This window comes from Athene noctua, chromosome 27, assembly GCF_965140245.1.
Source record: "Athene noctua chromosome 27, bAthNoc1.hap1.1, whole genome shotgun sequence".
Taxonomy (NCBI): domain Eukaryota; kingdom Metazoa; phylum Chordata; class Aves; order Strigiformes; family Strigidae; genus Athene; species Athene noctua.
Window position 1 is genome coordinate 2,581,557 of NC_134063.1, and position 12,659 is coordinate 2,594,215.

At 58.8% G+C, this 12,659-nt stretch overlaps 2 protein-coding genes across 2 annotated transcripts; one reads left to right on the forward strand and one right to left on the reverse strand.

The window, feature by feature from the left end:
* The first annotated feature begins 117 nt into the window (after positions 1 to 117).
* GP1BA (glycoprotein Ib platelet subunit alpha) lies at positions 118 to 4,098 on the forward strand. The gene is made up of 2 exons (XM_074928250.1): positions 118 to 628; positions 1,644 to 4,098. The coding sequence occupies exons 1-2, from the start codon at positions 527 to 529 to the stop codon at positions 3,783 to 3,785; spliced, it is 2,244 nt and encodes a 747-aa protein (XP_074784351.1). The 5' UTR covers positions 118 to 526; the 3' UTR covers positions 3,786 to 4,098.
* A 2,976-nt stretch (positions 4,099 to 7,074) lies between these two features.
* On the reverse strand, positions 7,075 to 12,192 carry KLHL33 (kelch like family member 33). Its single transcript, XM_074928251.1, has 5 exons — positions 11,998 to 12,192; positions 10,206 to 10,724; positions 9,015 to 9,948; positions 8,482 to 8,652; positions 7,075 to 7,949 (listed from the first exon to the last, which is right to left on the reverse strand). The coding sequence occupies exons 2-5, from the start codon at positions 10,717 to 10,719 to the stop codon at positions 7,373 to 7,375; spliced, it is 2,196 nt and encodes a 731-aa protein (XP_074784352.1). The 5' UTR covers positions 10,720 to 10,724; positions 11,998 to 12,192; the 3' UTR covers positions 7,075 to 7,372.
* Between the last annotated feature and the right edge of the window lie 467 nt (positions 12,193 to 12,659).

Here is a 12,659-nt window from a genome sequence, read left to right on the forward strand (position 1 = left end):
GCGTTGTTTCCACCTCTCTTTAGCCTGTGGGGAGTTAGCAGGCACTTTTGAGAAAATGGTTCACCACATTGTTAGCGGGAGCTAGTGAAGGTATGTCACTGGGATGGGTCCATGGCTGTGCTTGTCCCCATGCCTGCACTTGTCCCCACGCCTGCCTGCAGCACGAGCCCAGATGATGAGCTCACCTGTGACCTGGAGACATCTGACACTGTGAGATGGATCCCACCTTCAGTCGCTCCTGCTGGAGGAGGAAAAGCTGCTTTAGCTTCCAGTGCTGAGGAGCCTGCTCCACCACAATCCACAGAATGAAAAACCAGTAGAAAACCATTAACTCCTTGTCTCTGTAGTATTTCCCCTTGCAGCTTCTGGGTGGCCCTGCCGTCCGAGATGCTCTGCAGTGACCTATGGGCCAGAGAAGTGGAGACAGCTTGACTGCAGGAACAGGCAGCAGAAGGAATTGCAAAACCGAGCTCCTTCCTCTGCCTCTAATCTCCTTGCCTGGTCTGTGCTGCGGCTTCTCCCACAAATGTTAAAGCTGCCTCTCAGCTCTCCAGAGGAGCCATCCCCGTTTTCCCTGGCAAGCCAGAAAGAAAGGATCCCTCGTCTACACCACAAACGGCTGGCTGAGGTAACGTGCAGAAACTGTTTCTCGCCGGGGTGCCAACTAGCCTGCAGTCCCCAGGTTGAGGTGCCCAAGAATTGAAGCTCAGAGTGTGCTGAGAGAGCTGCCTTGGAGCAGAGGAAGGGGCAAACATTTGTACAAGGGACCCTTATCCCAGGACGTAAAAAGGGAACAGCGGGACATGCAAGGGCTCCTCCTGGGTGCGACCCCCTCTCCTTTACCATGCAGAAGCAAGAAATTATGGAGCCATTCTCTGGTTGAGACTTTTCCAAGGAGACAGTGATGCGGCAGCACAGTGAAAGCGAGGGCTGTGCTGAAGGACAGGAGATGGGTTTGTCTGCTCAGGAAGCCGCAGGTCCCTTCCCACAGCTGTGTGTGCTGATAGAGGGCCTGGGCAGCCCTGCTGCCAGCGCGGCCACCAGAGCAGCACCCGACCCGCGGGCAGGAGGGAGGCAAAGAGGCAGCTGGGCAAACGCTGGAGGGTCCACGGGTGAGTCCCAGGGAAGCAGGGTCCATCGGGGGCTGGGCACACAGGGCAGCCGTGTCTGTGCATGGGAAGCTGTTTTCACATGATTCATGCCTCTGTCTTGTGAACCCAAATCTATCAGAGGGCTCAGCTGGCGCTGGGTAAGAGCATATTCAGGGAGCCTCTGCCAGCACATGGCTTCTCTGGGCTGGGACGGGTGTGGGTCTGTGGAGACGTGAACACCACAGACCTACTGCTTTTGCTGTGAGAAGGCACGTGAATCAAGTTCTCCCTCCTGAGACGAGGATGAGGTGAGCAAAAGGGCAGAGATGGTGTCTCCTTGCCAAGGCTGAGATGATGGGGTGGGTGCTGACAATAGGTGTGGGACTCATCTCTCCCTTCCATCCTCCCAGAGAGGAGCTGCAGGGCTCAGAGGGCTCCCAGAGGGTCTGGCAGGGGATGCCAGCTCTACTGCAAATGGTGCTTGCGTGGGAAGAAAGGTGACATGTAGATGTGTGTCTGCCTGTGTCCACACCTCTTGGCTCTTCCCTCCAGACCATGTGGGTCCCTGCCCTGCTCCTGCTCATCATCCCAGTCCTGCTGCCCCCAGCCGGCACTACTGACCCAGACCAGCTCTGCCCGTCAGAGATGAACAAGGTCAAGGACATTCTGGAGGTGAACTGCACAGGGCAGACTCTCAGTGCAGTGCCCCCAGACCTGCCTGCAGACACGGGCATCCTGCTGCTCAGCACCAACCGCCTGACATCCGTCTCCACTGCCGCCTTCCTGAACCTCAAACAGCTGCAGGACCTCGACCTGTCCCACAACGGGCTGGTGGATCTGGACACCATCATCCCGCTGCCATCCCTGAAGGAGCTGATCCTCTCCCACAACGCGCTGGGGGCTCTGCCTCTCCTAGAGGGCCTGTCCATGCTCACCCGCCTGGCCGTGGCTCACAACAGCTTGACACAGCTGAGGCCATGGGCTTTCCAAGGTATGTCACAGCTGAAGGACCTGGACCTGCGTGGGAACCAGCTGCGGACGCTGCCCAAGGAGGTCTTTGCAGGGCTGGATGCACTCGAGGACTTGGACCTCTCAGATAACCTCCTGGAGCAGCTCCCCAAGGAGCTGCTGCAGGATCTGAAAAAGCTGGTGACCCTCTGGCTCTCGGGGAACCGCCTGCGGACGCTGCCCAATGAATTCTTCCCTGAGGGGCACCTCTTCATGTATGTCTTCCTCACTGAGAACCCCTGGCACTGCGACTGTGACCTGCTCTACCTGAAGGCCTGGATCCGGCAGAACGAGGGCAGTGTCTATCAGCCGGAGCGGGGTCTGGAGAAGACAAAGGTGGAAGTCGCCCCTGAGAAGGTGCTGTGTCACAGCCCTGCCGAGCATCAGCGCAAGCCCATCATCTACTTCAAGTCCAACTGCAGCAGTGTGGGGGATGAAGAGGAAGAGTATTACGTCTACGGTGAGGAAGAAACAATGGAAAAAGCTACCAGGATGGCCCCGGATCCATCTGTCCCCAAAGAGCACACTACCATACCCCATGCTGTTACCTGGCTTCCCCTCACTACCTCAGGGCCTCCCCTCAGCACCCCTTGTAGCTCCACCCTTGCCCCAAGCACTTTGCTTGAGATGCCTTCAAGCACCAGAGCTCCCAGCACCACCACTCCTGTGCCAGCCAGCGCCGCTCTCACACCCACACAGGCCCCCAGCACTGCCACTGCTCTCATTTCTGCTCCTGCTAGTACCCCCCCCAGACCCACCACCCCCGTCTCGAACACCTCACTGCCAACCACTACGAGCACCAGACCTCCCAGCACGAGCAGCAGTCCCCAAACCACCCTCAACACCTATGCCACTCTCATGGTGTCCACTGGCATATTTCCCACCAACTCCATGGCAGTGCCTTCTCCTGCCACGCTAGAGGCCTCTTCTGCTGTTAGATCTTCATCTCCTCCTCTGACATCCACCACACCAGCGGGCTCCACCGCCACACTTTCCACTCAGGCCCCAGCACTGTCGACTCCCCTGGATACCACACGCTTCACCCAGCCTGAACCTCCCCCTCCACCTGGACGTCTCCCCTTCTGCCCGTGCTCCAGCCCAGAGCACACCGTACCTGTGCTGCACTCGCGGGCAGGTGGGGAGGGTCCACAGTGGGGGCAGTGGGTGCTGAGGCACTGCTGCCTATTGCACTGGGTGCTCTACCTGGCCTGCTTGGTTCTGCTGGTCCTGACCGTGCTGGCTTTAGCAGGCTGGCTGGTGTGGGGGTGTCTGGTGGGACGGCCCTCCTGGCGCAAGCTCCTGCAGACCCAAGAGGAGCAGTGTCCTCTGCTGAGGTTGAAGGAGACAACAGAAAGAAGCCCTGCGATGCATCTCAGCAGTTTCGAAAGCCCCCTCCGGCGCCCCACGTTCTGTACCATCAAGGAAGTGGAGTTGTGCCCTGAGATCACTTACTGCACAATTAAAGATGTGGAGATACAGCGCAGTCCTCCTGCAAATACCTCCTTCTGCACTACAAAGGAGCTGTGGGTCCACCATAGCCCTCCGAATGCTTCGTTCAAGTCTTTCTCCAGGAATATGGTGGTCACAGACCTCGACTCCCTAAGGACCCCTTCTGCTTACAGCCTGGACGGGGGTGTCAAAGCCATTGGTGATGTCAGAGTGAAATATGCTGGCAGCTCCTTGTGAATGCTTCTGTACGTTAGCGAAAGAGCTGGAGGGTCATAGCTCCGCTTCATGTGCCCTTGTTTTACAAGGGAAGCATCTGCTTGCCCAGTGGGGAGCCATCCAGCTCCTTCCTCTAGTGTTACTCTCACACACCCTGAAGTTTCTAGATCTGAAATAATTACTTGGGTAATTGGCAGGGGGGAGACAAGATGTCTTAAACTGGTCAGTGACAGTTTGGGGCTGCCACTGCCTGGTTTTGGGATGAGTGTGAGGAAGAAGAGCTTACTTTGCATTCTATGCCCCAACTGCTTCTGTTTGGATGATGCACATAAGAACACGCTATGCTTTCAACTCAGTGCCAGGTTGTCAATCACAGAATAAATATTCTCTTTGCCTGTATTTCAAATGGGTGCTAGTTTCATTTCATTGGACCTCCCATAGTCCTGGCAGGGTACAGTGAATGACAAAATTGTCTTCAGTACTGGGAACAGTAAAGATAGAAAAGTCCACTTATACCTTATAATGTGTGATCCTCCCCTGGGAGATTGAATCATGTGGGAAAAGCATCCCACTGCATGTCCCACTGCCACACAGTAAATTCAGGAAACAGTAGTGTCAGTGCCTCAGTGACCCATTATGGGATGGCTGGAAATGGAGGAAGAGGGTGGGAGGCTTCGGAGGGTGATGGATGTGACTCGCAAGGGATCACATTAGGACAAAGTGGACAGTTTGGGTCCAGCCAAACTTTGTGACCACCAGTGAAGAAATCACCCAAACATTTTTGGAGGTGTGAGGAGGAGGCAGAGGTTGTCACTGGAGGAGTCAAACGGCAGGCCTCAGCACCGGTGCACAAATGCAGCAACTAGATCATAGGAATCATTTTTGCAGTCTCAAATGCTGTTCCAGTTCAAACTGTCCCAAAAGTATCGTCCAGGTACCGTGGGTCAGCGGCCCTTCCGCCAGATTACCTGGTCCCCAGAAGGGTCTGTAGGCCTGTGCTTGGCCAGCTGGGGTGAGCATCCGTCTGTGTAAGTGCGTCTGCTCGTTAAGCTCGTGTGCCGGGGTGTCCGTGGACACGCAAGCGCTGCATTTGTAAGCAAGCCTTTGTGTTGGTGCTGCCCTCTGACCACACCATGCTCCCACGCTCCCTCCCACTTTCCTGGGACAACACTCAGTCACCGAGGTGAGCAGCTCCAGTGCCAGCACGGCTGGCGGTGCAGAGCTCCAGCACAGTGCACAGGAGGGTTTCCCAAACTGGGGGAACCACGGGGCCAGCCGAGAGGCCTGCCAGGAGCCTGCAGCTTGTGCCGTAGTGGCTGGTGGGACCTGGTCAGGGCCAGGAGAAACAGCAGCCAAGCCCAGCCCTGCCCCCATCTATAAAAGAAGCCGTTAAGGGAGTTCCCGGGACCAGGGCGGGCGAACAGGGCACGGTGCAGTGGTTCACACAGAAGGACACGCAGGAAGAGCGCTGAAGCTCTGCCAGCTCGGCCAGGGAGCGATGGTGTCCGCCCAGCAGAAAGCCACAATCTCTCTAAACGCTGCACCCTCCACGACTGGCACAGCTGCCCAGGCAGAGCTGCGGTGGGAACACGCTGCCAGCCCGGTGCCAGGCTGCAGGCTGGGCCCTGCTCTTGTGCCAATATTGGCCGGCAGCAGTGAGAGCTCCTGCGGGAGGTGAGCCCAGGGAGAGGAGCTTCTCTGCTTAGGGACAGAGCTCCGGGAGGGGGTGAGTAGGTTGAGGAATAAAGCACAGGTCTGCTGGGGAGCGGCTGGGGGAACTGGGGGGGTTCAGTCTGGAGAAGAGGAGGCTGAGGGGAGACCTCCTGGCCCTCTGCAACTCCCTGCCAGGAGGGGGCAGAGAGGGGGGATGAGTCTCTGGAGCCAAGGCCCCAGCGCCAGGCCCCGAGGGAATGGCCTCAAGCTGCCCAGGGCAGGGTCAGGCTGGCTCTGAGGAAGGATTTCTGTGCAGAAGGGGCTGTTGGGCGTTGGAATGGGCTGCCCAGGGCAGGGGGGAGTCCCCGGGATCCCTGGGGGGGTTGAAGAGTCGGGCTGAGCCAGCGCTGAGGGATCTGGGGGAGTTGGGAACGGTCAGTGTGAGGGTCATGGTTGGGCTGGAGGAGCTTCAAGGTCTTTTCCAACCGAGATGATTCTGGGATTCTGTGATATCAGGGAGTTTGAGAGAGAGAGAGACTACTGGAATCACACCCTGCCTTCCCTGGGAGAGGCCCAGCGGGCAGACAGGATGCCTGACACTGACAATTCCCCATCCTCTGTCCACCTGGCTGAACTCAGTGACCTACTGAGCAACAATGACAACTCCTGCCCGGCACGTCTCCTCTGTGACTGCCCCACCTTCCCAGGTCATAATAGATACGAGGCTCTGCAAGTGGAACTGAACAATAACAAGGACAAAGGTTCATATATCTTGGAGGTGTCGCTGAGGTTAAGTCAGCCTACATCCTGTGTCAAAACTGCTTCCAGAAGAAAACAAAAGGGTCATTGTCATAGGAGACTCCCTTCTGAAGGGAACAGAAGGTCCAATACGCAGACCAGACCCACTTCTTAGGGAAGTCTCCTGACCCCCCCCCGAGGCTCAGGTTAAAGATGTGAAGAGAAAACTACCTACACTGCTATGGCCCTCAGATTAATACCCGTTAGAGATTTTTCAGGTAAGCAGCAATGAAGTTGCAACACGAAGTCCAAGGGCAACCAAGAGAGACTTCAGGGCCTGGGGACAACTGGTTAAGGGATCAGGAGCACAAGCAGTGTTCTCCTCTATCCCTCCAGTTTCAGGGAATGATGAGGGAAAAAATAGGAAGAGCCAGCAGATCAGTACCCCAATTCCCTCCCCAAAGGTACCACTCATGCCCCAATATCCCCCAGAATCCCCATTACCAGGGTCTCTCCTTGCAAGTCTTCCCCAGGATTCTCCCACCTCTCCACACAACAAGCACTTCAGGTCACTCCAGGAAGCCAAGACCTCCCAGAACCAGCTAGGATCCCCCAATGTCCCCTATCTACCCTACCATCTACTCCCCAAACCCTGGCACCCCCAGGACTCTCTTGTTCCCTCAAGACCCCCCCATGCACCCCAAGATGCCTCTCAATCCTGAGACACAGCACACCCTCCCCCACGTCCAATGCACACAGGCACCCAGAGCCCCAGTGACCTCCACCCGCCTCCTGGACCCCACTGCCACCCATCCAGGACACTCAGGCCATCGGTCTCCTGCTCTCCTCCTGTTCCTCGCAAGAAGCACCTGCATCTCTGGGTTCCCCAGCAGAAAAAATCAAGACCCAAATGGGCAGTTCAGGAGCCACTTTTATTCAACCCAAGTGTGTGGGGAAATCTGGGGACCCCCAGCTTCCAGTGAAGTGCTCAGGGCAGGGGATGGGTATTCCTGGAGACACGGGGTTGCAGTGTGGGGATTCTTTGTGTCTCATGAGAACCCCACAGTCAAGGGCATGTACTTTGGGGTGGGGGTTCACTGGAAACCATGGGAGGAATCCATTCTGGGAGAGGGATCTGGGGGTGATTTTGTCCCACGGAAGTGCCCATGGATGCTACCTGGGGATCCCAGTATGGGGTGCAGAGCTTTTCAGCCCCCCTAAGTATTATTGGGGGTTTCAGGTGATTTTGAGGGGTCTTTAAGGCAGCTGGGGCCACGCAAGGCAGGGGGTACAGTGAGGACACAGACTTGGAGGTCAGTATAGGCATGGGGCAAGGTTCCCCGGGTGATCCAGCGCCGAGTGCCCGGCTGATAGGCGTGGATCAAGTGGGTGTCCTGGTAGGTCTCGTGACTGTACCCTCCCAGTACAAGCAGTTCCCCCCCTAGCACAGCTGCACCCCCAACTACATGGGCATGAGGCAGGGGGCTGAGGAGGACCCAGATGTCCAGCTTGGGGCTGTAGACCTCAAAGGCCAGCTGGTCCCTGTAGCCAGTCTGCCCGTCCTGCTGGCAGAGCCCCCCAGCCACATAGAGCTGCCCACCTGCCTCCTCCATGATGTGGCCAGCTCGCTGGCCATTCATGGGGGCCAGAAGCGTGGCAGGCATACCGGGGATGTAGCGCAGCAAGGATGCCTGGCACTGGGATGCCTCATTGCACCCCCCTGACACGTAGAGGGCACCATCCAGGGCACATGCTGCATGCCCACACAGAGCCATTGGCAGGGGCTGGCACCTCCTGAGCAAGGAGAGAGGGAGGGGTGAAGGACAGGTTAAGCAGGGCCGCCCCACAGTGACTGACTGCCCAGGAGTTCCCCAGTGAGCCATGGCTCCATTGACCAGTGCAGGCAATGCTGGCCAACACCTAACGAGCCCCAGTGGGCAGCATCAGCTGACACATAATGGGTGCCCAAGGGGCATCACCGTTCAACACACTGTAGACCCCAAAAGACACCATTGGTCAACCCACAGTGTACTCCCTCAAGGGACAATATTGGCCAACACCCAACAGGGCACCCAGTGCTGGAAGATGCTTAAATGATTCATCTCATTGGCAAATGGTCAACAGACCCTCAGTGAAAACTATTGGCCAAAAACTCATTCACAACCCCAAGGTTGCTCAACACCCAGTAGATCTCTCCCAAAGGCCACTGTAGGCCCATTCTCCATTGGAGGCTCAGTGACCCAAAGACCACTCAATGGGCACCACTGGCCAATGTAAGGGGCTCCTAGGGCAGAGGAAAGCAGGTGTCTACATGGAGCGGTCTCACCTCCAGGTGTCATTGGCCAGGTCATAGCACTCCACAGTGTCTGTGCAGTAGAGCTCCCTCGAGCAGCCCCCCAGGGCATAGATGAAATCCCCAAGTGCCACAGCAGCAAAGTAGCTCCGTCCACAGGTCATGCTGGACAGGCGCTCCCAGGAATCGTCCATAGGCTGATACCTGGGTTTGAGAGGTAAAGGGGCAAGAGACCACCAGTTACCTACAGTGCCGTGAGGTGATGTTGGCCACGTGGTCCCCTTGCATAGGAATATCCCCACCTTCTGGGCAATACCAAACCCATAAAGCCCTGAGGGAACTACAGATAGGAGCCTCCCTGCCCTAACTCCCAAAAAACTGTAACAACCTGGAGTGGGAGGGCATGTCCCAGTCCTACACCCAACCAATCCCAGAATGTCTTGGGCCTCTTGACCAACTGCAATGCCACAATGGTCCGTGGGGCAGCTCTAGCTTCACCAACACCTCCTCTGATCCCAGAATGTCCTGATGCCACATGGCACCTCTAGGTCCTCTGCAGCTCTCACCTGTAGACACTGGCCAGGGTGTCGTGGACCCCATAGTAGCGCTTGCCACCCAGGACATAGAGAATGTTGCCCACAACAGCTACAGCATGGCGGAAGCGTGGGCCATCAGGAAAGTGTCCCAGTGCCCGCCACTCCACCTGCTTCACCAGCCCCACAGCACTGAGGTAGCGGTGGGCAAACCAGAGGTCTCTGCTGGGCTTCCGGGCCGCCAGGTTGGCCGTTAGTTTGTCTCCACCACAAACCACCAGCACCTCTTCCAAGGAACGCACCCGGCATGGCAGCTGGGCCACAGGGGACAAACTTGCTACCATGAGCTCACGGAGGACCTTTGGGTCAGCTACCCCTGCAGCCACTGATGGGACCTTCTTCAATTCCCGGCCAGACATGAGGGCAAAGCGAACAGATGACAGGACTTCTCTGGCGAGATCCTCTTGGCCATTTCCATTGGCCATAAGCCACCGCGATGCTGCTTCCAAGGCCTCCAGTTCATGGAGGACATTGAGCTCGTCAGAGCGGAGGAGGCGGATGAGAAGATGTGAAGGAAGATCCAGGAAGGCCGGAGTGGCCACCACACTGGGGAAGGTGGCCAAGATGTAGTCCTCTGCTACACGGCCCACCTGGGCCAGATCGTAAGCCACAGCAAAGGCCAGAACGTCCAGGCCAGTTTCTGGCGTCAGGCCATGGGTGAAAACATCCAGGCAGAGGGTGAGAAGCCCCCAGGCCTGGTAGCGCAGGGAGGTCTCGGCTGCCTCCAGGACCACAGGCCACGGTCCCACCACAGCCCCTGTGTAGGCGAAGGAGAGGAGGAGGTGCAGCTCAGCTGGGGACAGTCCCGTGGCCAGCGGGGTGGCAGGGTCGTGAGTGGCCTCCCGCATGGGGCAAGTGAAGAGGGCTCGGAAGAAGTCACAGGAGGAGCTCAGGGCCAGGCGCTGAACTAGGGGGAAGAAGGAAGAATGGTGGGGGGCAACAGGGAGCCCTTTGCACCATGCAGCCCCCTGGGAACTCAGGTGCCCTGGCCCGCCCCCACCAAACCACCAGCTCTCCCGAGGGGACCAACCCTCCGGGAACCTCTAACTCCTCATCCCCTCCCGGACCCTCAGCCCCCAGCATCCCTGTCAGGGGACCTGGCCGTCCCAGAGTGCCCCGTCTGCCTCCTCAGCCCCTCCTGGGGGACCCCCACCCCCAGCTCACCTGGGATGACCTCATCCCCTGCCCGGAGCTGGAGGTCGCAGCCCAGGCCGCTGGCATGGAGCTGTTCCATGGCTCTCAGCGTCTCCCACTGCTCCTCCAGGGGCTTGGGACCTCCCTCACTCTCCAGCCTTGGGGCACAGGCGGCTACCACCCGGGGGGCCCCCAGGGCCCGGGCGGCCTCCTGCACCTCCTTCTCTGAGCCCTGAGGCACAGTTCCCCCATAGGCAAAGGCAAGCAGAGCCCGCCAGCCCCGCAGCGTGGCCCCGGGTGGCAGAGGGACATGGGGCAGGGGTCCCTGGTGCAGCTCTCTGCTCCTGCTCTCCAAGAAGCGAAGGAAGAAGGAGCTGATGGAAGCCAGGACCACGGCATGGGCCACGTCGCCCTCTGGGCCCACAGACACGTCCACCAGCTGTCCGGAGGTGCGGAGGTGGTCGGCCGCGGCCAAGAAGCGTTCGGCGTGGGCCTCATCCCGCAGGCTCCACTGGGCTGGAGCCGGCCCCTCCGCAACCCACATCTCGCCTGTGGGAACACATGGAGAGAATCACACACAGTCACAGAATCACAGAACCAATTAGGTTGGAAAAGACCTTGAAGATCATCCAGTCCAATCATTAACCTAATACTGACAGTTCCCAACTCCACCAGATCCCTCAGCGCTGTCGACCCTACCCTTTCAACCCCTCCAGGGATGGGGACTCCCCCTCTGCCCTGGGCAGCCCATTCCAACGCCCAACAACCCCTTCTGCAAAGAAATGCTTCCTAATAACTAGTCTAAACCTTCCCTGGTCCAACTTGAGGCCATGCTCTCTTGTCCGATTGCTTGTTACTTGGCTCAAGAGACTCATCCCCAGCTCTCTGCAACCTCCTGTCAGGGAGTTGTAGAGGGTGATGAGGTCTCCCCTCAGCCTCCTCTTCTCCAGACTAAACAACCCCAGTTCCTTCAGCTGCTCCTAGTATGACGTGCTCCAGACCAGCTTTGTTGTCCTTCGGACACGCTCAAGTAATTCAATGTCAGGGTGCCAGCCCCATAGCCAGAGCCTCTGGCCCACAGCAGAACTCCTGGCTGGGGACATCCTGCCCCATAAAGCCACTGGATCCATCGCCAAAGCCTCTACCCCATAGCTGAGGCCACCAGGCTCTGCTACAGCCCCATAACTGAATGTCATTCACTTTGGCAAAACCACAGCCCCATAGGTGAGGCCAGTGGGTAACACCACTGCCCCGTAGCTGAGGCTGATGTCCCTCATCTGCCACAGCGCTGAACCCTCTGCGTGACGCTAGGGCCCCACAGCCCCATAGCTCAGTCCGCTGTCCCCAGTCACACCCTCTGTCCCACCTGTCCTATAGCAGAAGCCACCAGGCCCTTTCCCAACCATTGCCCTGCAGCTCAAACTGCTGGTGGCCCAAGAGCAGCGAAGCCACCAGCCCCTGGCACGGCTCCCCAGTGAAGCCACCTGTCCCCCCCCGTTTGGTGCGTGGCAGCGTCTGCTCTGCGCCGCCAGCTGTGTGTGACGTTGCCCACCACATTCCCTCGGGCACCGCTTCCCCTTGGGCTGTGCCGATCCCTGCGGGGCACAGCACGGGACGCCACGGCGGGCTGCACGCCGCTGCACACCCCCCCACCCCCTGGCCCCGGCAGCATCTCGCGTGTTTCTTGCTGCGTTTGCACGGGGCCGCGTGGCCTCACTCGGGCTGAGCTTTGCAGCCCAACGGGGCGCTTGTCGGGCGCCGTGTCCTGCGCTGCCGCGTGGCATGCCACACCAAGCCGTGCCATGCGTTTGTGCCCCCTTACCGCCTGCCACTGCTCCGGGAAGCTCCTGTGACCCCCCAGGAACGTGCCTGGGTAATTATAGCTCAGACGGGACACGTGGCTGCGGCCAGGAGCTGGGAGAGGCCCAGGCAGAGGGAGGTCCAAGGCCCCGGACTCCTGGGACAGGACGATGGGGACACCCGGGTTCCCTGAGGACAGGCAGCGGGGCAGCTGGAAGCTGCCAGGAGCTTTTTCCCCTCTCAGGCAGCAGGAAGGCGCAGGCAGGGCCGTAAACCCTGGGTTAGCCCGGACAGGTCCTCTTGGGGGTGTCTGGCCCATCAGACCCCTCCTAAACCTTGCTCATCTCCGCAGCCCAGGGTGAAGCAGGCAGCCCTCAAATGTGCATGGGTGGGAGAGAAACAACCCCCCTGCTCCCCCAGCCTCATGGGGGTGACACATCCACCACCACCCATTGTGCTTCTGAACCGGAGCCCAGTCCCACTGACCCCCACACTAAAGAGCCAGGGGTCCCCCCAGCCCCAGGGAGCACATGGGGACACCATCCCCTCAGCCCAGCCCCACTTACCCCCAGGACCATCCCGCACCTCCCCGGGACCCCCACCTGCCCACAGAGCACACACCAGAGGGCAGCAGTCTGTCATGGCTGGGACCAGGTGTCACCCTGCCCCTCCTCTGCTGTCCCC